At 36.8% G+C, this 27288-nt stretch overlaps 1 protein-coding gene across 1 annotated transcript in view; it reads left to right on the plus strand.

Annotated features, from left to right (window-relative positions):
* Positions 1–27288, plus strand: part of LOC132558617 (dedicator of cytokinesis protein 4-like) — a 142159-nt gene that overhangs the window by 96129 nt on the left and 18742 nt on the right. Inside the window, exon 39 of the mRNA XM_060223209.1 lies at positions 13030–13128. Coding sequence (XP_060079192.1) covers positions 13030–13128 — 99 coding nt within the window. The remainder of the gene's footprint in view (positions 1–13029; positions 13129–27288) is intronic.

Consider the following 27288-nt stretch of genomic DNA (forward strand, 5'->3'; position numbering starts at 1 on the left):
CCCCCATGGCCCAGTCCTCAGGTCATGTTTCTATTGGAATAGTAGCCTGTGTATCGTCCCCAGGAACCTCCACGGCCCAGTCCACAGGTCATGTTGCTTATGGAACAGTAGCCTGTTTATCGTCCCCAAGAACCTCCATGGCCCAGTCCACAGGTCATGTTGCTTATGGAACAGTAGCCTGTTTATCGTCCCCAAGAACCTCCATGGCCCAGTCCACAGGTCATGTTACTTGTGGAACAGTAGCCTGTGGAAACCCCCATGGCCCAGTCCTCAGGTCATGTTTCTATTGGAATAGTAGCCTGTGTATCGTCCCCAGGAACCTCCACGGCCCAGTCCTCGGGTCATGTTACTTGTGGAACAGTAGCCTGTGTATCGTCCCCAGGAACCTCCACGGCCCACTCCTCAGGTCATGTTACTATTGGAATAGTAGCTTGTGTATCATCCCCAGGAACCTCCACGGCCCAGTCGTCAGGTCATGTTACTATTGGAATAGTAGCCTGTGTATCGTCCCCAGGAACCTCCACGGCCCACTCCTCAGGTCATGTTACTATTGGAATAGTAGCCTGTGTATCATCCCCAGGAACCTCCACGGCCCAGTCCTCAGGTCATGTTACTATTGGAATAGTAGCCTGTGTATCGTCCCCAGGAACCTCCACGGCCCAGTCGTCAGGTCATGTTACTATTGGAATAGTAGCCTGTGTATCGTCCCCAGGAACCTCCACGGCCCAGTCCTCAGGTCATGTTTCTATTGGAATAGTAGCCTGTGTATCGTCCCCAGGAACCTCCACGGCCCACTCCTCAGGTCATGTTTCTATTGGAATAGTAGCCTGTGTATCGTCCCCAGGAACCTCCATGGCCCAGTCCTCAGACTGTGACCCAGGAAACAGGGGTCTGATATTCTAGTTATTTTGTTGTTGCAGGTTTCTATTAAATTGTAGTGTGAATGTTTAACATGTATATTAGTGTACAATCACCGGATGTTCTGAAGTCAGGAGCCATAATCCCCATCTAATCAATGCTAATAATTGTCACCACTCTTCTACATAGGGGAACACCAATAAAGCCCTAATACTTCATCCCTAAACGATATAACAACTAATCGCATATCCTCTAGCCGCCCATAAAATGGGGACAAAACGAGATCCCTTTAGGGGCACACTGTGCTTATTGGAAATTATCGGGTGGACCACGAATACCAAAGGACCTAATTATACCTTAAACACCAAGTGTCATCAACAACACCTAGAGATGCTGAAATTGAATCTTGTATGGAAGCCTACTGAATGGTAAAGACTTTGTAAGGATCCTGTCCGATCTGAACGCTGCTAAGTGGGCGGGACACTGATAATGATTGGCTTTTTCTGGATATTGAAATTGGATGAATAGAATGGGTGATCAGATGACTGACTAGGGATTTTAAATGTACATGATTAGATATTCAAATTTAATAGCAGGCTGTGATAATGACATGAAGGAAATTTAAACGGACACTCATTGTCCAGGTAGGATGACCAGAACAGCTTGACCAGATTGTCCTTGGAGAGTTGTTAACACTGACCATGCTGACCTGATGTTTGTAATTGAATGATAAAGATTCTGTATTTGAGTATTTTATAGGTTGTCAGCCCAGACATCTGTAGGCCGTTGATATTTGGTGATATCTTAATGAAGTTTAGAGGGTCTGTGTGATTTCCATCTTACAATCATTTTAACCCAATAGTCCATCACCTCCCACACCACCCACCACTACTCCAATATATTTTTATTTCAACATCTGTTTTATGCTAAGTAATAAAAGGGATTAAGCACTAGTTATCACAAATATGAAACGCCATCCTTCTGAAGTTGATTGCCTCTAATACAATGAGTTTTAAATTGATACAACTGTAAATCATGGCTGTCCCCTGGAGAGGAACAGCTTTCTAGTGATATAATTTGATGCTTCCCTAAGTACATCTATATGTATCTTACATTCTAGATAACAGTGAACAACAAAAGATTAAATAACAGAATTTCCCACTTCATCCAATCAAAAAAGACATTCTTTATCATTCATTTTAACATAAGCATCGATTTTCTGTATATTTCTAGGGATTGATGATACTGTAATAATTTGAATTTCCCTACAGTCAGAACTGGTGGCTCTAGTTTGAAAAATGATGGATCTGAGAAATCCAGGAGAACTAATTGACAAGAAGCTGATCTGGTGTTGATCATAGTGTCTGGGTCCAGTGTCTCTAGTCATTAGATCATGTCCTGGTTCCTGTGTTATTGACCCCCAGCTCCATTAGGATTGGCCCCTGTATCCCTGTCTAATCATTCCTGTTCCATTTAATGCTTTGTCCTTGGTCCTTGACCTTATCTTGGCCCTTGTGTCATTGATTGTGTATCATTGGATGCTGTGTCCTTGACCTTTGACCTTATCCTGGTTCCTGTGTCCTTGTGTTATTGATTGTTTGCCATTGGAGGCTGTGGTTTTGGTCCATGACCTTGTCTTGGCTCCTGTGTCCCTGTCTAATCAATCCTGTTCCATTTAATGCTGTGTCCTTGGACCTTGACCTTGTCTTGGCTTCTGTTTGTTGTCTAATCAATCCTGTTCCAATTGATGCTGTGTCCTTGGGCCATGACCTTGACTTGGATTCTGTTTGTTGTCTAATCAATCCTGTTCCATTTGATGCTGTGTCCTTTGTCCATGACCTTGACTTGGCTTCTGTTTGTTGTCTAATCAATCCTGTTCCATTTGATGCCGTGGCCTTGGTCCTTGACCTTGTCTTGGCTTCTGTTTGTTGTCTCATCACTCCTGTTCCATTTGATGCTGTGTCATTGGTCAACGTCCTGGTCTCATTGTTGCTGTTTTATTTGACCCTTTTTCTATCTACCATTATGTTCCTTGTCTATGTATCTATTGGACACTGACATTTGTGCTCCTAGTATCTTTAGTACTGTTCACTGTGTCCTTGACCCTTGTGCTCTTGATCCTAATGGTTTTGTTTTTGACCTATGTGTCCTGTATAAGTAGTCCATGTTACCCTTTTAATCCTCTATGTCTTGCCTGTGTCCTTGACCTTTGTGTCCCTCATCTTTTGTCTGTGACTCTTGTTGTCCAGTGTGAATTGCCTCTGACCTTTGTGATTTTGGCTGAATTAATTTTGTCCTTGTACCTGTTGTCTCTGACCTTGGCCATTCCCCCTGTATTGATGTTAATGATAAGTTAATGGTCACTGTTTCACTCTATAATTGTTTGCTACATATGTATGTATAAATACAATAATTCTATTGGTAAAAAAGGACAACCTAATTATAAGCTGATTGGTTCTGATGGTTTCTTCTTCCCCCAATCACCATTAAGTTGCAGCCTTTCGAATTCTCGCACAGAAGTGTTAATATAGTTATTACACACTTAGTGAGAAATATGTGAGCTGTCAAAAATTCTACATGCACATTCACTTGGGAGAGTTAATTGGATTGAAGGGGTTGGTTAAGGAGGGGGTAAAAACAGGATGGTAAAGGGGAGGGCTAATAGCCGGATCTGAAAGGGAGGAGTTACAACAGGAAAATATGGAGGGGAGTGCTAATAGAAGGATCTGAAGGGGAGAGGTGATAACAGGAAAATGTGGAGGGGAGAGCTAATAGCTGGATCTGAAGGGGAGGGGTGATAACAGGAAAATGTGGAGGGGAGTGCTAATAGCTGGATCTGAAGGGGAGGGGTAATAACAGGATGAAGAGGGAGGACTTTGAGCAGGACCTGAAAGGGAGAGGATAAAGAAGATAGTGGAGAGGAAAGGCTTAATAACAGGAAGTAGCTAGTGTAATTAAGAAATGCCACTGACCCTGTGCCCTTTTCTGTGTGATAGATGGTCTGGTTATCTTTGTCTTGTCGTGGAGGAGCTGCAGAGCTGCAAAATTTATTACCACTAGTTCAGGCAAATGTTTATAATCAAAGACATCCTAGGTGATTTAAGATATTGCTAATCAATTTAAATGTGGATTTATTAAATATTTTCTGATTAAACTACTTTGTGCTTTTCATTCCACACATTTGATGTTAAATCTTCCAGAAATTTTATCACCCGAGAAAAGATAAATTGATGATTAATGTAAACACAGTTTAAAACATACACCAGTTTGTCTTGTTATTGGACTTGTTTAGTTCATATTGTAAACTGGTCCCTGTCTCACTTCCACATGACTACAGAAATGTCTAATTCTGATTTTTTTTAGAAAATACAGCTGGTTAAGTCGCTACAAGAACTTGGAGCCGGTAACCAGTCCATAATACCATTTTATGTCCCTTTTGGTCTTGATCAACATTTTTACACTGATAAGATATTGATGATTCTGTACCATGCTTTTCTCTGTAATGAAACAAAGTATGAGTTACTGATGAAATCACTGATTCCGGCCCGCTCTCCCATTTTATGATAATAGATTATCACCAGCTTCCTTTGAACAGTAATTAATTATCACATGATATCTTAATTGGTGATTTTCACTACAGCTTGTTTGATTTCGGAACTTAATTCTAAAATTAATGATGCTGTAGCTGTAATTGATTGTCCTGTAATTAATCTGAAGTAGAGTTTAAACACATGTAACACATCAAGAATATGGAATTCAAAACCTAGAGAGTGTGTTTAATTATCAATGGGATCTCGATACTGTGCAGTAATGTGTATATGTAGTATGTAGACTTGTAGACAGCTGGAAACATAAACCAATTTAACTAGACATGATATATCAAATACAGAACTACTGTACAGTCATTAATATTTGTGGGGATTTATTTCCTTTTTAGCCCCATGTCCATCGTCTGTCCGTCTTTCCATTCTTCCGTAAACAATTTTTGTTATCGCTATTTCTTGAGAAGCACTGAATGGATCTTTCTCAAATTGCATTTATAGGTTCCCCTTGGTCCCTTGTTGTGCCCGTTTGATTTTCCTACTGATCAGTAAAATATAATGGCTGACAGGTGGCCATTTTAGATTTGGACTTTGAAAGTTTGTTACCATGATTTCTTAAGAACTTCAGCATATATCTTTATCAAATTTCATGTATAGGTTTCTCTTGGTCCCTAGTTGTGCCTGTTTGATTTTGGGACTGATCAGAAAAACAAAATGGCCGACAGACAGCCATCTTGGATTTCACCTAGTTAAGTTTGTTGTCCCTATTTCTTAAGAAGCACTGAATGAATTTCTCTCAAATTTCATTTGTAGGTTCCTTTTTGTCTCTAGTTGTGCCCATTTGATTTCAGGACTGATCAGAAAAAACAAAATGGCTTGAATCCTTGAATCTATATGTCCACAAGATATTGAACAGTTAAACATTGACAAGGAGCATACTCCTAGTGGATTTTGTGAGCAAGATTCACTTATAAAATCAAGTATCAATCAAAATGCACATTATTGTAAATCCAAAAAATTTGATCTCCACAAAAATATATCATTCTTACAGTAGTTGTATGTATATATAGTAAAAAGTGTATTTTTCCTCATCAACATGGATGATAAAACAGACTCAGTATGATCTGTAATCTTGTCTACTGTCCATGGATCTAATTGTTGTTCATTCTTAGACTGTGTTTATATTTAGCACAAAGCATCATCAAATGTAAAGGAAAAAATCTGCACTCTTGTGCATGGATCGACCCAGTATGGTGATTTTGTTTTGCTCATGCCTCGGAACATTGCGTGTTTTACAGCATGAGAAAACCTTTGTTGCTGTTCTAGGTCTGATTTCACATGACTAAACTGATTTTCTCTGTTGTGAAATGATAGATTTAAGCTGCTGTTGGCCTGGGCCTTTTGGGATTCAAACTGCTGTGTCAGGAGAGTGAGTGACGTTGATATGCATATACCCCAGGCCAGAATCGCCAATTGGCATTATCTCTGTATTTTTCAATATCTGTTCATAGCAGGTTTGTCAATATGTTGCACAATGTCGTTCATTTAGAAATACTAGAGAGGGATCTGGTTACAGTTTGGTTTTTATTGAAAGAGTGGTGAGGTAGTATAAAGAAAATTATTTTTATGCAGTGGTAGTTCTGTATCTCTGTGAAAGACTTAAAAATCAGTTATTATAGTTAGAAGCATCCTTTATCAACAATTAAGAATGTTCGAACTTGATTATATGAAAAATTTGCATTTTTGAGTATTCATGGATGAAATTTTTCTTGTTCCCCTAAGACTGTATATTGTATTAGTTGCTTTTGTGTTGATATTTGGGTTTTTACCTTTGTTGCTATGAGAGTGGAGTGAGTGGGGAAGAAGTTGTGGTTAGCGACATGGATGTTTTCATTTTGGCACCAGGATGTTGAAATAAATAAACAAAAACTCTATATAAGCCCGCAGTCCCTAACCAATCATTGGTAACCCTTACAACACAGTGGTGGTCCACAGGATTGCAGGAAACATCACCAGCCTGTCCTAGTAATTTCTGTTAAGTATTTTTTTTTTTTTTTTTTCAGTTTTCAGTTTTTAACCCCTCCCCCCTCCTCCTCCCCTCCTTCCCCATCCAATTCCCTCCCTTCCACTCCAACTATTTCCAGACCCTCACAATATCATTATCTGAATAACATAGTTAGCTCATGTGCATTCAATTCCATTAACCTGTCTAATGTGTGGGAAGGTAACACTCCTTGATTATCAATTAAAACTGATGTAATTAATTAGTAATTAGAGTAAGACCTGCAGTTTAAGCTGTCTCTGGGGATTACAAGGTCACCACACAACATGTGGACTGGATCTAGCTTTTGGAGTTTTCAGAAGTTTAGTGTGTTCATAACTTTGTCAAACTGATGTTAATGAACAGCTGTAGACTGTGTGTAATAAAACCATTCCGGTACATATTGTGTTACTAACATACTAGATTTTACTTATAGTAAGACCAGAGGGCAAACATAATTATTCTTACAGGCAGGAGGTGGGCTTATTATGAGACAATCCAATAGTATTTATCAATCATTGAGAAATCTTTGGATGGGCTTATTACCAGACATTGAATTATTGTCGAATATTTTTATATGATCTGTTTCCTGATTATCTTAATTTGTTTGAAAATGAAAAGAACGAAAATTTTCTTGGATTATTTCTTGTTTTTATTTCTTCTTCTTTGTCATTGTCTTCTTCATCTTTTTCTTCTTCGTCTTTTTCTTCTTCTTTGTCTTTTTCTTCATCTTTGCCTTTTTCTTTGTCTTATTCTCCTTCTTTGTCTTCTCCTTCTTCTTTTTCTTCGTCTTTTTTTTCTTCTTTGTCTTCTTCTTCGTCTTTTCTTCTTCGTCTTTTTCTTCTTCTTCATCTTTTTCTTCGTCTTTGTCTTCTTCTTTGTCTTATTCTCCTTCTTTGTCTTCTCCTTCTTTTTCTTCGTCTTTTTCTTCTTCTTTGTCTTCTTCTTTGTCTTCTCCTTCTTCTTTTTCTTCGTCTTTTTCTTCGTCTTTTTCTTCTTCTTCGTCTTTGTCTTCTTCTTTGTCTTTGTCTTCTTCATCTTTTTCTTCTTTGTCTTCTTCTTCGCCTTTGTCTTCTTCTTTGTCTTTTTCTTCTTTTCCTTCGTCGTTTTCTTCTTCTTCTTTTTCTTCTTTGTCTTTTACTTCTTCAAAATTGGATTTTTTTCAAAATTTTGAATTTGAATGGAAAATTTACATAATGCTGTATATAATAGCTCAAAACAACATCTCTTTTATCAAAATGTCCTGCTTGTGATACTGTAAATAGCAAGGTTTGGGAGGTAGAGATGTTTCAGTGTCCTGTTTCTGATACCGTAGGTAGCATGGTTTGGGAGAAAACGCATGTTCATGGCTAATGTACAGAGTGGTAAAACCCCTCACAAAGACATTTTAAAAGGACTAACATCTGTTGTGAGATTAAACATAGACATTCTGTCAGGAAGATTAGGAAATTCTAGATAGTATTTTGACATTCAGTGGTACATCCTGTAAAACAGGAAGACACTATATACAGTGAACTGCCAAGAAGCCATTTTTTAAAGTTCCTATTTCATGCTTCCTGTATACAGAGGCATGTGTGGCAATATGTACCAGGACACCATTTCATATCTATAGAAAATACACAGATCTCTAATGGAACAGTATTGTATACAGTTCATAACAGAGAACTTACTTCAGCTTTGTAGTTGTTCATAGAAAATAGTTTTTTGCTACTGGAATTTTACTCTGCAATACTTACACAAATTAATTTTGTAATGTGCTCCAAGCTACTGAATGCAGTTTATTTGTTTATATTAGATTTTGATAGAAAACTAAACTAGATATTAAAGTTTAAGATTTCTAGACTTGGTAAAGAGGAATATTTTGTTGTAATTTTGTTCTCTGTAAATGTTGCAATATTCATTAATTAGAATATGAAAGAATGTTGCTACATATATTCTGAGAAGAATTATGCCTTCAATTTATGTCTTGGTAGTCGATTTTGGTCTGGATAGTTGAATTCACACAATATTACCTGGTATACAGTATACTGATATACTACTCCACCCTCACTCCCCCCACCACCAATCCCCCCCACCACCACCACTCCCTCCCTCCCCCCCCCCCCCAAAAGCAAAAAATGTTAATATTATATTCTTTGTAGAGGTTTTTTGTAATTCGTTGTGATATTTGGTTTGCAGGAAGTATATTCCTTTTATTGACCGATTAAATCTGATGTTAGTGAGTTGGCTGTAACTTAGACTGGTTGTGGTGTCAGGGTCAGTAAGGGCTATTATAAGGAAGAGATTGGTGGAGATTGAATTCGTGTGTATTGACTATAATGGGTATTTGACGGTCCGGTTATTGATATGCTGATGGATATAGATGGACCACTGCATGTGTTGGACTGATTACATGGAGTGAAGTCTTCCTTGACATGGAGTTGATGGAGAATTCCAGCATCTGTATCATTATCTGCAGGAAACTGGATGTCCATGTATAATTTGTAGAGCTGAATTTGTATTAGGAAATGATCCTTCTTCCTCCATGAATCCTTGATGACAGTTCCCAGCATCTGTATCAGTAACCAATGAAGGGTTGGGGTCATGTCCATCTTAATCCCGGTTATACACTGTGTAATTACCAGGTTTTAACAAGACTTGTAAAAGTCTGCCACATCCCTGTTAGTGGTCAGCTGTGGAATAGGCCTTGAGTTGAGCTTTTTATAGAACAACCGAAGAAATTTCCCCGGAAATGTCACGAGCAGCCAGATTTATTACATTGATACGTAAGGTTTCTTATTTTGTTAGTGAGAAACTATATAAAACCACACCGGCCATCACATTAGGTTGTCTAAAATAAAACCAGTGAAGGTTAAAGGGGATTATCTCCACGAGATTTGTAGCTGTGCAGCTCCTGTGTTGAAGTTTTAGCTCTCCTTCCTCACACTCACAGCTGATGGAGTGGACATGATGCTCTCCGCTGTGGTGATAATGTGGACATTGAGAGATTCATTCTCTCACTCTAATGCTAGCCTGGTCTATTATCAGAAAGCAATTAGCCAATTTCATCAAGGTGGAACAGCTGATAGGTAGTGTCTGGGAAGATGGTGCGAACACACCTCTCAATAGCACTCAAATCAAGACAGATATGTACTGTAAAATGGTATAGGGACTGATAATTATGTCTCTAGGATCCTTGATGGAATTTCTCTAGTGTTACATTTAGGTATCAAACATTTAAGGGGGTATGTTATGTATTTCTAATGCAAAAGAGTTCAATATTAATCAATGGATATCTCTTTATTGTGGTTACTTAAAGAGATGATTTTGACGTGAAACACAAAACGGATTAAGTTTGTAAATCATTTTATGGATTTTAAGTTAAACTAACGATGATGCATTCAATAGTTTCAGTAATTATTTCAAGGGAGGTAACTGCAAAACAAGCAATGATTTATCAGGGAGTGCTTACTTCCTTCAATGAAAATCAAACTTGTGTTAAAACTTCATAAATATATGGGTTGTGTGTGAATGAGTACACTTGTAAAACCATTGACTACAACAGTTGAGGCTTTCCATCAAATCTCTGCTGAGCCCTATCTGAAGAGTGAGCAGCCTCTCATTCTAAAGCTAATACAAATGTCTGATTGTGATGGTGTGACGGTTAATGAGTCCAATCTTTGAAGGGAGGATGTCAAATTTGTATGCATTTCCATATCTTTTGATGTTATAAAGGGCTTATGTTATTCCACTATTTGGGGGAAATGTAAGAGAATATAGTATGTTTCTCTAAACCTTTCTCTTACAGATAAGTAACCCCAGACAAATACAGTAAAATTCAACATTAAAGTCAATATTAATCTGGAACAAAATTTGTATATTGGAATTTTTCACTGAAATTTTTAGTGTTATACCATTGGTCTTTATCGATCAGTTCTAAACACTATTGGACAAAACTGTTGGATCATTTTGTTGGAGTGTTCAGTTTTAAAAATTGATCAAGCTATTGGATTGGTCAGTTAAAGGTAGTTTTTAATATTAATCAAGTTTTTGGATTGGTCATTATTGGTCAGTCCTAAACATTAATCCAGCTGTTGGATTGGTCAGTATTGGTCAGTCCTAAACATTAATCCAGCTGTTGGATCGGTCACTGTTGGTCAGTCCTAAATATTAATCCAGCTGATGGATTGGTCAGTATTGGTCAGTTCTAAACATTGATCCAGCTGTTGGATTGGTCAGTATTGGTCAGTTCTAAACATTGATCCAGCTGTTGGATTGGTCAGTCCTAAATATTGATTAAACTGTTGAATTTTCTATGTTTACTTAATACTATATAACTTAGCTGTAATACAGTGTAATTACTAGGTATATCATGACAGTCTATCTGAGGGTTTTAAATGTTAAAAGTTCAATCGTTTTCTCTAGTACGTTTTCACATGTTGATATTCACAGTGGTGCAGACAGAGTGCAGTGTTCCTACTATAGTTATTGTGGGAATCTTCTGTATAATGTACTGTATGGTCACTGTCTCTCCTACTGTATGGTCACTGTCTCCTTACTGTATGGTCACTGTCTCTCTACTGTATGGTCACTGTCTCCTTACTGTATGGTCACTGTCTCTGTATGGTCACTGTCTCCTTACTGTATGGTCACTGTCTCCTTACTGTATGGTCACTGTCTCTCTACTGTATGGTCACTGTCTCCTTACTGTATGGTCACTGTCTCTCTACTGTATGGTCACTGTCTCCTTACTGTATGGTCACTGTCTCTCTACTGTATGGTCACTGTCTCCTTACTGTATGATCACTGTCTCTCTACTGTATGGTCACTGTCTCTCTACTGTATGGTCACAGTCTCCTTACTGTATGGTCACTGTCTCTCTACTGTATGGTCACTGTCTCTCTACTGTATGGTCACTGTCTCCTTACCGTCATTCTCAGTGCTATAGACTGATGGACAGGTCTTGACCAGTCAGTACACAAGGATGTGAGGATATATTTCTCTGTTTTCATGTTATTTAATGGATGTCATTCTCATGGTCATTCTCATCAGCATTGAATGAAGGAAGGAAAATTATTCTCCACAGCATTTAATGAATTCTTGAACGTCAAATTATGTAAAAGCTAAAGGGGTTGTCGAAGTTCTCTACAAATGATTGATCAACCATGGTGGAATGTTAAAAAGGTTGACAAGTATCATAAATTACTCGACTTACACTAGGGAACTCTTCAATTGTTCAGTAAAAGTGTAGAAATGTTACAGCCAAGGCTTTGAATTGATAATTACTACAAGTCCAGGATCCATGGAATTTGTTCTGACTAGCCATTATGTGATTTGTATTGGCATCTCACTGTTGACTTTGATCATCAATACATAACACATCAATGTTAGTGCATTACTATACCCTTATTAGGTATCACTGACATATCAATTGACCACAAGGGTCATCTCTACATAATTGTGGTCAGACAATTTGGACATTTAATTTTCAGCATTACTGGTCCTACCCTGTGTTAGCAGGCAAACATATATGTATAAGGTACCTTCCAGTACCAAGCCATTCTGGAGCTTTCTAACACTTCAGCCTGTTAATTAGATACAAATGTTCACATACAGGAAATCCACTGATCACTTTCCAGTAGATTCATTTTAATTCCAAGTTGATGTGATTAAAAGTCTGTTAGAGAAATTTTCTGCTGTACAAGTAAAATTAAACTGACAGAAAAAAAGGTTGAGTGTTCAGTTTGGCTGTTTTGTGGTGTAAGTGTTGGGATCCAGTGTCACTTTATGTAGAGGCAGGCACCCCACACCACACCAACACCTTCTCCCCTGGGGCTTTACTCCACAGTCAACATGTGTCCATAAGTTAGCCAGGCTTACCCTGGTAGGATTTAGTCTCTCATATAAATTTCGTGCAGCTGGTCACTTTTTTTTAGATTTGATATTTTTGACCACTGTGGAAACTACCGGAGCTGTTTGTGTTGTTAAGGTATCAGCTGTGATACAGTGGTTACATGGGAAACAACAATATCACCAACCACGCTCATTCATAGCTGCCGAGGAGCTTTTTTTGTTCTAACAGTTTATCAAATGTTAGCGTTGTGATTGGATTGATAAATTCATGTTGTGGATATACAGAAGTCAGTTATTTATATGGAAGTGTCTGTACAGGGAAAAATTACGGGATCATTAGATATTTGTTTGGGATAATCTTTTGTGAATAGTTTACTCTGATTCGTGCTGATGGATGAGGCTTGCGTGGATTGCTGCAGTAAGTGGGAGATCCTCACATGCTCGTGGTGAACTTGTTTACTACACTAGCCACTGTTGAAGAATTCACTTTGATGTTTCCAAACCTATACCAGTTCATATAAACCCCGGGCTGGAGTGCATCATACCTACATTTATAAAATTGATGTTTCATGTGTTGTGTTGCAAAAAAAAATGCATATTATTCGCATGAAGGAATTACAATACTGTGTATGATGTAGTGTAACAGTGTGGTGTTCTATACATATTATTCAGCTTCCTACTGGAATTACACAATGTTGAAATATTTATATGATATGAGTGAGGATTTGTTTACAAAATGGTGAAATTTTTCTCCAGACTTTTGGACAAAGTGCAAGCAGACCCGACACTCCAAGAAAATGGCAGTCAGTTTATCTTGTCCGTCACCAGTCTGCTGGAACGACTTCTCGACTACAGGTAAGAAACTTAACTTATTCTTCTTTACATTTAAATCAATTTTTCTCAAAATTTTTTGTTGATTAAAACTTGATTCATGAGTCTATTATACAAATAAAACATTTATATGAGTTTCATCATCAGAAGTCAAAGAATGAAAGTTTTGAAACAAATTTCTTGAAACTGTTTGAAATTTATGTATAAATGTTGAACATGATAGTATTTTTTTTCTTTTTAAAATATTTTTTTTTAGAATTGTAAAACAAAGTTGCCCTCTGTGATTTATAGAATAAAAAAATGACAGTACATGTAACTGTATGCTTAAGCTGTAAATAAGGATGTTACACACATATATCACAAACTGTTTAGAAGTCCAAATTGTCGGACAAGAATTTGTAAATGACATACACAAACTGTTGTCACAACGATGACAGATAATTTTTCTGCGGATGAAGTTTCTATCTTTATTCAAAATGGAAAATTTATAGAAAAATAAAACAAAGTCAATCGATATTGATGCAGAGGATAAGGAAATGTAGAAATTCACACCCACTGGGAGGTTTGAGAGATTTTGGGGGGAGAGAATGACGTGACATTTGACAATGATTATAGATAGGGTTACAATACTAGATATATCTAGTTATGATGCCTACGGTTTCCCTGGGTATTAACACACATCAGATTTGATGGAATAACGAACAAACAAAACTGCTATGGAGAACGTTTTGGAAATGTAAATTATTGAAAATTTGCCCATCATTTAGCTTTAGTTAAAACAGTTGTCGCTGTCAAGTGACTGGTGTGGTGTTGTGATTTACACTGTAGTCACCGTCATCTGAAGGGTGTTAGCTCTGTATGTTTGATGATAGAATATGATAAATAAGAGCTAATGCTATTGACTACTGACAGCAAAGTACTTATATATATATATTGTTATATATATCTTGCCTGTATAGAGTTGTCAGTGTAGATTGGTCGATACATTAGAAAACATTATCTCTTTTTTGTCAAAATTCACAGACTTTTCGTAACCTTAGATCCAAGTTAAAAAGATACTCAAGGAAATAGTTTCAAAGATATCAAAGTTTAATTTACTTACAAATCCCAGTCTGATCCCACTAGAAACTTTATTTAGTTATAAGTAAAGGTAACCCACAGAATGCCTAGCTGTGCTGGAGAATGGCTAGCTTTATATCAGTTCTGAATTAGCTAGAAACCACAACATACTGTATCAGATGAAATTTTGTTTTGTAGAAATGTTTGTTTTATTGTGACTGTATTTATAAACAAACCACAAAAATATTATACAGAAGATAAGATATCTACATATACAGTTATGTGATACCAACAAAAGTTTTTTGCTCTTAAAATGATGTTTTCAGCTTAAATTAGAGAAGAGGTAACCCACATGTTTCAATTGTTATAAAGTACTTATGAGTAAATTCTTAATTGAAGAAATGCTAGTTTTCTGTCATTAGGTGAATTAAGTATGGTGGTTGTAATCACCTATCAACAAATAGTGAGTCCCTCGGGAGCAGTGTGTTCCTAGACAGCTGTTCCCTGCTAACAAGATTAGGGGTACAGTTTACATCTGAGGTCCCAAGGGCCCAGTTAGATCCCTATCAGGGGTCAGTATATCTCTCCTCAAGCACTGGCATCTCCCCAGTATCTAAGATATCTGTTTGATGTCATACTACACAAGAGGCTGTGTGGACACCAGGACAGGTGTATCCATGAACTGTTGTCAAACATTAAGATCAGAATAGAAATCTAGTGACCTTCTCAATAAGGCTGTGTAATACTGAACTTTTGTACTGTCATCATGATACTGTCATCACCTGTGTACTGTCATTATGATACCTGTGTACTGTCATCATGATACTGTCATCACCTGTGTACTGTCATCATGATACTTGTGTACTGTCATGTGTACTGTCATCATGATACCTGTGTACTGTCATTATGAAACCTGTGTATCGTCATCATGATACCTGTGTACTGTCATCATGATACCTGTGTATCGTCATCATGATACCTGTGTACTGTCATCATGATACCTGTGTATCATGATACCTGTGTACTGTCATCATGATACTGTCATCATGATACCTGTGTACTGTCATTATGAAACCTGTGTACTGTCATCATGATACCTGTGTATCGTCATCATGATACCTGTGTATCATGATACCTGTGTACTGTCATCATGATACCTGTGTATCGTCATCATGATACCTGTGTACTGTCATCATGATACCTGTGTATCGTCATCATGATACCTGTGTACTGTCATCATGATACCTGTGTATCATGATACCTGTGTACTGTCATGTGTACTGTCATCATGATACTTGTGTACTGTCATGTGTACTGTCATCATGATACCTGTGTACTGTCATTATGAAACCTGTGTATCGTCATCATGATACCTGTGTACTGTCATCATGATACCTGTGTATCGTCATCATGATACCTGTGTATCATGATACCTGTGTACTGTCATCATGATACTGTCATCATGATACCTGTGTACTGTCATTATGAAACCTGTGTACTGTCATCATGATACCTGTGTATCGTCATCATGATACCTGTGTATCATGATACCTGTGTACTGTCATTATGATACCTGTGTATCGTCATCATGATACCTGTGTATCATGATACCTGTGTACTGTCATTATGAAACCTGTGTACTGTCATCATGATACCTGTGTACTGTCATCATGATACTGTCATCACCTGTGTACTGTCATCATGATACTTGTGTACTGTCATGTGTACTGTCATCATGATACCTGTGTACTGTCATTATGAAACCTGTGTATCGTCATCATGATACCTGTGTACTGTCATCATGATACCTGTGTATCGTCATCATGATACCTGTGTACTGTCATCATGATACCTGTGTATCATGATACCTGTGTACTGTCATCATGATACTTGTGTACTGTCATGTGTACTGTCATCATGATACCTGTGTACTGTCATTATGAAACCTGTGTATCGTCATCATGATACCTGTGTACTGTCATCATGATACCTGTGTATCGTCATCATGATACTGTCATCATGATACCTGTGTACTGTCATTATGAAACCTGTGTACTGTCATTATGATACCTGTGTACTGTCATCATGATACTGTCATCACCTGTGTACTGTCATCATGATACTTGTGTACTGTCATGTGTACTGTCATCATGATACCTGTGTACTGTCATCATGATACCTGTGTATCGTCATCATGATACCTGTGTACTGTCATCATGATACCTGTGTATCGTCATCATGATACCTGTGTACTGTCATCATGATACTGTCATCATGATACCTGTGTACTGTCATTATGAAACCTGTGTACTGTCATCATGATACCTGTGTATCGTCATCATGATACCTGTGTATCATGATACCTGTGTACTGTCATCATGATACCTGTGTATCGTCATCATGATACCTGTGTATCGTCATCATGATACCTGTGTACTGTCATCATGATACCTGTGTACTGTCATCATGATACTGTCATCATGATACCTTTGTACTGTCATCATGATACCTGCTTGTCTTTCCTGTTTATTAAGTGACTTCCTGATTTTTGCTAAAACTTGTTTCTCCTAAACTTTACATCCATATTTAAGTATAGCTGTACATTAAGACACTCTTTTCCCTATAGGACCTTGTATATGTACAGTCTACTGTTCATTTTTACTGCACACTTTTTCCCATCTTACAAATATGTGGAAAGTTAACAGGTCAATTGATAGAAACACAATACATTGAAAGTGATTGGTGAACTTTAACAGGTGCTTGCTACCCTTTTTGGTGCCTTTCCTGTATTATAAAGACACTCATTTAAACATCACAAAAGCTAAACACGTTTCACTGTATTTTGCTTTTAAAATCCGTTTTTTCTCAGTTTTGGTATTAGAGAATATCATTTACGTGTTTTGATTGATTGATTGACAGTTTTTCCGTCTCTGTGACGCTTCCTGTGTCGTCTCACTGACGAACATCAGTGTTCAGGCGACGTGATATTCATGTTACATACTGTAAAACATTTTCTGGAGTTTTCGTTTTTCAGTACTACATGTACTCTACACCAATTAGCTGCTGAATTTATGTTACAAATGAAGAAAGCCTGGTGATAAAGACAAATCTGTTGTCTATATTTGTCCCATCTGGTTCTCTTTTGATACTGGCCCCATTATAAACAATAATTGTACTGCATCAGACAATTAAATGCTTCTGTAGATATGATGATATTGTATGGAGGATGGTTTATATTCATTAAGTGATTCTGGTGAAGGTTAGGTAGTTTACTGAGCAGTGAGTTGTGGAATCGTTCAGAGAACATTTTTCTCTGTCATTGGTAACTCCTGAGCATCATTTTCCGTCTCATTCTTATCGTATTCTTGTGTATACAGACAACTGTAACCTTAACCTTAAGATCATTGGTTAAAATTGAAAAAAAAAAAATAACACCCACACAAGATATACATTTCCTAGAAATTAGGTCACTGTGACCTAATTGAGAAAAGAAAGGATGTATATTGTACTGTCATCACTGATCAATATTCCAAGAAACATGTCCTCAGTTGTGATAATGAGACACAGGAAACCTGTCCAGGCATTAATCATGTTTGTAATCCATTTCACACATCTGGAGTTTTAATTAATGGTAGAACATGTTGATTAATGGGTACTCCTTTTTCATTAGCTGTGTTGTGTTACCAACAATGGGAACACTATCCTTTTCAGCAACAGCAACACCTATAGGCTGCTGATTGGCTGATTCTTAATCCAATATATGTATCTTGTTCTTTTAAGGTGCTATATATATTTTCGCCTGGCAGAGAAAATTAGACTCTGACGTTTTGACTAGAGAATTTCTTATTGGTTTCTGGATATATTTTGGATGTTTTAGTAAAATTTAGTTACAAAATATATTACAGTGACTAAATATGGTTTAGTTACAATAATCAATTAAAATGGAATACTTAGGAAAAGGTCATTTGTTAAAATACCTTTTGTGGGAAAGGTCATTTGGAATTGAATAGAAGTGTAAAGCAAGAAATGAACTGTAACGTTAGGAGTGACATTCTATAGTAAAGTTACAGGAAGATCTAGTCATTTTATTTTCATTTAACAAAGCTTAACGTTGTGCCTTTCAGCAAAGGAGTACATTAAGATGGGTATAATATGTTTTATGACAAGCAGGAATTTATTGACTAATTGCAATAACCCTGAGGTTACAGAATTGCAAGATTGACCAATCAGTGTTAGCCTAGGGTTAGTCTTAATGTTGTACTACTATGGAGACAGGAAACGGACCCTATGACAATGTTAAATATCACACCCCTGTGTTTACTGGGCCCCTCCCTGACATATTGCAATCACATCCTGTGTAGGTATACCTAGTTCTCTAATGGGTTTACCTACTGACAGCTTGGACAGAGCATTCTTTAGGGTCAAAGGTTAAAATCAACATACCAATTAAGTAAATTTTACCTATGTAACTAATAGCTATATCCTGTAGTTATGTACTTATAATACAATGACAAAGGAAGCGATAATTACCTTCTATATAGATTGATACCTTAAAATATTGAAGTGCACATTTCCAATCTAGATTGAAAAAAACACTCAAAATTACACAATTAATGCTCAAATATACCTAGACAGATTTTTTTATGAATACTTTCTTCATTACGTAGCTCCATATATTACCTTCTGAAATTACACCTATTTTCATCCATCAGAAATTTTGTCCTTTCAATAGCAAGGCACTTAAACAATCTTAGTCTCAGTCCATAAATTTATATTAAATATGATACAGACATTTCCTTGATAAATCAATATTGAAGGAAATGTAATGAGACATGGAGGGCGGAAAATGTGAATGTCAGAATGATCGAAAAAAAAATTCATATAAGATTTCCGATTTTGTTTTGCTGTTTCTGTAGCAGGTGTGCTTTAGCTCTTCAATAATTTCTTCCTGTTTCAAGAAACATGGATGGATTTGTAAATCCACCAGTCATCAACTACCACATCTATTAGACTTACTACTAGAGGCTAAACAAGACACATATTTGCTATTGTTAATAAACATCACAGACACACTTATCATAAAAATATACATACATGGTTTATACAGTTCTTTTGAAGTGCTATCCAAAACATCTCTAAAACAAGAAATGGCTTTTTATTGTGCACGGAAAGTGTAGTGTAATTAAATTCCTTAGGCATAGTTTAGAAGATGGATATTGTGGGAAAACTTTAAATTAATTGCATTAAGTTAACATTAAACAATTAATTTGATGGTGAATGCTTGTAGAACAATAAACTGTGAACAAGCAACCCCAAGAGCCTCACTTGTGAGACAAAGGACAAAGATGGGAACCTGCAGGCCATGCGATATTGTGACGTGAGAGGGGTGACGCCTATGGACCCATGGCGTTAGACCTACAGTTGCACCATGATTAGGAACAGTAGTCTTGAATTAGAATGATGTTTTAGATGGTTGACATCAGAAATTGAAATCCCTCTTTCACTAATTGGGTTTTCCGAACATAATATTAGCTGTGATGTGATGTTGTTTTGATGTCAGATCAAACAATATTAGGCAGACATGTAAGCTTTTCAACTAGGTTTTAATTATCAAAATATTGCTCCAAAGAACAAATTTCATTGTCAGATCTAAAATGTGATTTATGAGTATCTGTTCAGCCCCCAAAAAGTAATTACATAATTTTTGTTTAAATTTCGCTAAATGCCATTATTAGCTTTTATATCACTAAATATGTTGTTAAGTAGTAATGTGAAAACATTATTTCAACAGCTTTCTTTAAAAGTGACATTTATTGAACATTTGGACTAATAAGGATGCTTTCTGTTTTTCTTTATTTGAGTAATGTTATGGCCACCACCAGGGTTGTGAATACTCAGCTGTTAGCCTGGTTCTCATGTGGTTTCCAGCTGTGACCCCCAGAGGGAGTGGTGACCATATGGACAACTGGCAAAACTCTGACCAAGCCTGACAAAACAAATTAATACACCCTCTTCCTCATCCCTATGGTGCAGTGAACCTAATATAGTTCTACCATGTTTTGGACTCCTATAAATTGTAAAGTGATAGCCCCCCTCATCACTACTTTGAAGTTAAGTGGAAATTTCTGTTTAGGTTTTTTTTTTCTTTTTTCAATATTTTTGATGCTGCTTAAGGTGTAACATTTTGTCCTTTGGTTATGTAAACAGTTGTATGAAGCAGTAGGTATAAAAACTCTATTGAACATGAAATACTTATGATATTTGATAGTGTGATAAATGCTGGGTGGTCTTTTGACCTGGAGGACTGGGAGGGCAGGGAGAGGTGTAAGTAACTCAGCAAGAGAATTTGAAAAAGAAATCTGATAAGGGGATAAGAAAGGAAGAACGAAAGAGGAAAGATATTGAGAAAACATTAAGGAAATGTTTTCCAACACTAAACAGATTGCACATGTGTTTCACACACTGGTTCATATCTAACTACCTGTAGTCAAGCATGTGTACTGAAATCTTGAGAGCCCAGGAACTCATTCGGATTCTCATACTTTACACATGGATTAGGGTAGAACCTGACACCAAGTGGGACCTCCCTATTGCTTTTCAATTAGCAGTACATTTGCTTCAATCCGGAAAAAAAAATACATAAAAATATTGCATTAAAATGATTATGGTATCTTGAGGGAAATTTAGAATTCATCAGTGCGTGAACAAGTTGGTGAACCATGTAATTGTGTTAGATAGTGTACTAGGGGGCGCAGCTGCAGCATACCTCCTAAGGCCTGCTAATATGGGTGGAATGTGAGAGGCGGGGATACCTCCACACTGCATTAGATGTTATTTCTTGTATAGAACGGATAGAAAATATCTGGTGTTTCTTCCAGTAGGTGAAATGCTGAAAAAATATTTCATGTTTATTTCACAAGACAAATTAATAAAACATCAAATGTTTATTTTACTCATAAAAAATTTAAAACATTGATTAAAAAAACTCCAGTGCTATTTACCAGAAGTTGTGTGCACAATACCTGTTAATTCTCCAAATGTTTCTCACATGTCTTGTTTGTCACAAGAGAAGGCATCTGTTTCTCAGAAGATATGGATAGAACATGTGCTATCTGTTACAAGACCTTTGCGTAACCAGGATTTATTAAAATCTCCAACAAGAGATGCCTTATGATGGTAAACTGCAGTTTGAAATGTTATGGATTGATAATGGTAGACTTGGTCTCCTACACTTCCCTAGTTACAATCCTGGACACAAAATAATCACATGCTATACAGTCTGATGTAGTTCCTTATCATTGTATAATACCCGTAAGAAATGGTTTGTCGAATACAGATGGATGGGGTTGTTATGTAACAAACTTGCTTGACATCTCTACAGGTGTTTGCTTTCTGAAGATGTTTGATAAGCTGAATCAAGTTTATCAATAATTTTTTTTTAATATATGCAGTGATTCTGAGAAAAGCAAGCAAAACTTCATCTGTATTAATATACTCATGAGATTTTAACAGTGTGAAGATTTCAATATAAACAGAACAAAAGGGCACCACATGTGGTGCAAATCATACCGATAACATTTTTCTGTTTTCATTTTGGGGATTTTCATCAGAAATAGGAGGAGGGGTGTCACGTTTCATGTTGATCCCAGTCTACCTTTTCCATTGTCCCTTCTGTCTTCTAGTGTTCTTTAAGGTCCATCAAACTTGTTACCATAAGACGTAATACTTAGTAGCTTCAACATATCAATATTTCAGCTTTGAAATTCAATGTTTAAGTTAATTTTGAAATTGTTGTGCTGTTACATCACCTTAAGGGCGTTAAGGACATGTCAGTTTTTTTTTTTTTTTTTTTAAATACTTTTTAAAAATTATAATCCACACATAAAGGTGAAATATAAATGTTGACCTTTGTATTGAATACCAAATGTCAAGGTCATTTTAAGTTTCAAGTGAAAATTATTTTATATACATTTCTGACACCTTATTTAAAGTCAGATTAAACAAAGTGAACAAAAGTACTTTTATTTGTGGAAGTATTTTTATAGAATTATAAAATTTCCTACATCATTGAATCAGCTATTTACAAAAGTATATATCTCTATAATGCACTCTCAGAAACGAGATTTATATCGTTACACAAGATGTTTTGTTAATTTCCTGTCAATAAGAACCTTTTGTTGCGGTGAAATCCTACAACGGATGTCGTTTAGATTAATTAGAAAACAGAGGAATCAATAATTCACAGAAACTGTTGACAGAATTCCATTAGTAAGAACATTTGCAGGTGATGTTGAATTGAAAGATTTCAAGGATAAATTGATTGATCATAGTATTGTTTACATGAGGGCATGATTGACTTATTCTCAGAAGTTTTCTCGAAGATAACATGTCAGGATGGCAGCAACACAAGGTGATTATTAGAAATTACAAAGAACAAGAAAAGATGGTCAAGAATTTTATCTCCCCATGATAACCAGTACTTAAAAGGAAGTGTAGTACATTTAAACATTACATTATGTATATTGTCTGTATTTGACACTGGGAGACAAATATGGTCACGGTGCAGGAGTTTAGAAGATATTTTATGCAAATAAAAGAATACATGTATTTTACAAAGATTGATTCCTTATTCAGTTTTTTTTCACCAATGACTGATTTTTTTTTACTTCCTGAGGTGCTATAAAGTCTGTAAATCTGTTTAGTTTAGCTATCACGACTTGATATCTTCCGGCTGCGATCACAGTCAGGGGTTGTGAAAGTAAGTCTGACACTCAAGTGGTTTCCATGGTAAAACAGGGGCTGTATAGATCAACTTTTCTTAAAGTACAAGTCAAGTGTCTAAGACATTGACCATTCTACTGCCATTGACCTTTAGGTCAAAGAAATTATATATCTACTTAATTAAGGACTAAGGTCAACCAAGAGTCAGGGCAAGGTCAGATGATTACAAAGTCGAGGTCACCTATATGTTTGAAGCTTATACACAAAATTACTGTAAATGTATTTATCATCTTCTTATGATATGAAGGTTTGTTCATTATCTTTGGTTCATTTGTTTTTATTTGTTTTTTCTTTCCTCCTCCACCCCCCCACCCCCCACCCCCACCCCCCTTTGTCTTTGTTTTATGTCTGCCCTTTTACAGCACCATCAACAAAAGATCTTATTTCCTATACAACATGGAACTTACCAAGTATAGTAGCCATTCATGTGATAAGGTGTAGATACACTATATAGATAGTTACCACTCAGATAGAATCATCATGTGTATCTCATTCCTATTAATCCTCTGGTACCATTAACAGATAAATCTGACACCAATGTAACCAGTCAGCAATCTGTTATGTATCTTAAATTGACAGATAAATATCTTCCTAGTGATCTGCTGCTATCTATCCCTGATAACTTAAAGAAGATATTTTTCATTTTGAAGAAGATTGGTTTATTGTCTGTGTGTTAAACACCAGCTGCTGGCTCAGTATAGCTGTCACATAGTTGCACGCGTCTGTGATGGAGTTATCTCCCCATGTCATGATAACCTTTACCTGGTAGAGTAATCTACCCCTGTTGAGATAACCCCTCACTGTGGTCCATTTCCAGTAACTTCCTGTTGATCTTCCTCACTAGTGTGAGCTACTTCCTCCTTTTTACGTCATGGTTACCACGATGATGACCTCTAATTGGCTTTTAGAGATAAATCATCATGAAGCTTTAGGGTCAAGGTCACGGGATGATAGATATATACTGTAGAATGAGTGTTTCTGGTGCCTGTTTCATTACACCAACAACATACACTTTAAATAGAAAAAATTGATATGGAAAATATCTTACATTTCTAGACTTTGTAAATATATGGTCTATTTTTTTCTTGGAGTGCTTATGTATGCAAAATCTGTGTGAAATGTTTCAAGGAGTTTCGGAGAGATGCTTAGGTCAGATCATTTCATGCAGAGCAAAAGATTATTACACCGATATCAGTGTTCAAGACAAATGCACGTTATGCAGTTTTTGAGCAGAGCCTTTTTCTCATTGGGTCTATTGACACAGTGTGTTGACAATAATCTGCTCTCTGTGGTAGTGACAGAAGCTGCAGCCACCTGTTGCCACCATTAGCTCTCTGCTGTGAGAGTGTGGAGGGTATATTAGCCCACAGACAGCCAGTCTAGGCAGGGATAAGACTCTGCTGGGACACGGTTCCCCCTCCTACCAGAACCATTCTTCATCTTGTCAGAAATTGCTACTTTTGACCTCTGCTTGGCTCTTCTCTACCTCCTGTATACAACCACCATACTGACAGGTAGAGAGATTTATTCCTTTTAGACAATATGTTTACCACACAAGCAAATATTTGGAAGATATTTGCATCCTGGTGAAGTTATTCTCACCTCCCATTGTCTAGAACCTACTTCTAGTGTTTAGTTGATCTTACAAATACCTACAATCTTGTTCTCAGGGAAGCTTGCAAATACCTACAATCCTGTTCTCAGGGGAGCTTACAAATATCCACAATCCTTTTTTCAGGGGAGCTTACAAATACCCACAATCCTGTTCTCAGGGAAGCTTACAAATACCTACAATCCTGTTCTCAGGGGAGCTTACAAATACCTACAATCCTGTTCTCAGGGAAGCTTACAAATACCTACAATCCTGTTTTCAGGGGAGCTTACAAATACCTACAATCCTGTTCTCAGGGAAGCTTACAAATACCTACAATCCTGTTCTCAGGGAAGCTTACAAATACCTACAATCCTGTTCTCAGGGGAGCTTACAAATACCCACAATCCTGTTCTCAGGGAAGCTTACAAATACCTACAATCCTGTTCTCAGGGAAGCTTACAAATACCCACAATCCTGTTTTCAGGGGAGCTTACAAATAACTACAATCCTGTTCTCCGGGGAGCTTACAAATACCTACAATCCTGTTCTCCGGGGAGCTTACAAATACCTACAATCCTGTTCTCAGGGAAGCTTACAAATAACTACAATTCTGCTCTCCGAAAAACTTACATGTTTTTACATCCTGTTCTCAGGGGAGCTTACAAATACCTACAATCCTGTTCTCAGGGAAGCTTACAAATACCTACAATCCTGTTCTCAGGGAAGCTTACAAATACCTACAATCCTGTTCTCAGGGAAGCTTACAAATACCTACAATCCTGTTCTCCAGGGAGCTTACAAATACCTACAATACAAATACCCACAATGTTCAAATGCCTACAATTCTGTTCTTAGGGAAGCTTACAAATATGTACAATCCTGGTCTCAGGGAAGCTTACAAATACGTACAATCCTGTTCTCCGGGGAGCTTACAAATACCTACAATCCTGTCCTCAGGGAAGCTTACAAATACCTACAATTCTGTTCTCAGAAAAACTTACATGTTTTTACATCCTGTTCTCAGAAGAGCTTACAAATACCCACTATCCTTTTCTCAGGGAAGCTTACAAATACCCACTGCTGAAAAAAACTTATAAATACCAAAATTCTGATGGTAGTAGTGTATAAATACTCACAACCCTGTTCTCAGTAAGCTTACAGATACCCATAATTCTTCATTATAATATGACAAAGTTATGCACTTCCTGTTTTCTGCCTCATTCCTACAGTTATTTTCTTCTGTTGTCTCAAATGTTGCTATAGGTATCCACTTCCTATTCTCTGCCATACTCTAGGTATCTACTTCCTGTTATCATAATTAAGTTCCACTTCCTTTCCTCTTTGAATGATAAAGTTATCACTTCCTGTTTTGATGTCCCAAGAAGAATCCTTTCTGATGTTCAGAATTTGATGCCATTTCCATAAGTAATGGTTTCCTGGGTTGGTAACTGGTGATAGTAAGTGGTGCAGGCATTGCAGTACTTGTAGTAATTATTACTGTCTCCTTCTTCAAACATATTGAAGTATGGAGCATATGTTGTGAACACAGGTCAGGGGACAGTTATGATGAAGAGTTTAACCTTTTGACCCCTGTAATAAGTACATGATTGGTGCTGGAGAGTCTATGTAAATCGGTTCTTTGATGTCTAGTAATCTATGCAGGGGACTCCATTACGTAAACCAAAACACGTATACAACTACTTCAAATGTGATATGGTTTGTATTACATAGAGCTTAAAATCACAGCAGTACTGGGCAATTAAACTAGTAAATTATTAAAAATCTACTCTTTATACACCTCTAAATGGAAGTGATATACCCCTTTTAAATTAAATTTTGATAACCTGTGGTAAGTTTTATAAAATAAATTTATTTTTTCAATAATTATGTCAAAGTGTTGAGTTTGTGAAGTAGGAAAACGGAAGACATGAACTAGTACCAGATGGTTACCAGCTCAGTAATGGTGTAACTTTCCCTTTACAAAGAAAAACTTGTATATCAACTGAACTATTTGTCTTGTGATATTTCCTGTATATATTACGATATTGTTGTAGTTCTTTTGTTAGGTTTAAGGATGTCAGAGGGTTATATTCTCTCCAGTAGTGATATCAGCTATACCTAAGACAAAAAATGGAAATGAAAGGGAAAAGTTATTTACAGAAAATCCTGCATTAAAGAGATTTTCCTATAGGGCTGGGATTGAAGTAATTATTACGGTGATGCACATAACAGACTTTCATGTTGTCATTAGATATTCTAGGTCAGGCGACTGTATCAGTTTATGTAGTCCGGTCGACATTTATTTGTGCACGTCAGCTTAGACATGGCTGTGATGTATCGGAGAGAAACAGGACATTATGTCAGGCTTCCAGACAAACGTTGATTACTCTCCACCATTTCTCTGCTTTAATCAGGAACAAAGTTTACTGAAGTCATTCTATATGGTTGCAAACACAAGGGGGGAAAAAATAGATCTTCAAACTTAATCTCAAAAAAGGAACAAAATTCAGACTTTCAAATAGGAATTCTTACACTCAATTAGAAAAAATTTGTGAAAACAAATTGCTACTCCCTGGAGTGTCTTGTAGTGTTAGTTTTTGCTTACTTGCTGATTTTCATGGTGCAGAGCGAAATTAAGTGTTAAAATGTCTTCATTCCAAATGATTTAAGAATGGTATAAAACAGAATTAAGGAACGAAATTGTCAGCCATTTTATAGAGTGTGGTAAAGACTTGTTTTACTGTATAAAT

This window comes from Ylistrum balloti, unplaced genomic scaffold (assembly GCF_031769215.1).
Source record: "Ylistrum balloti isolate Yb309-2 unplaced genomic scaffold, AGI_CSIRO_Ybal_v1 Utg370800, whole genome shotgun sequence".
In the NCBI taxonomy this organism is placed as follows: Eukaryota; Metazoa; Mollusca; class Bivalvia; order Pectinida; family Pectinidae; genus Ylistrum; species Ylistrum balloti.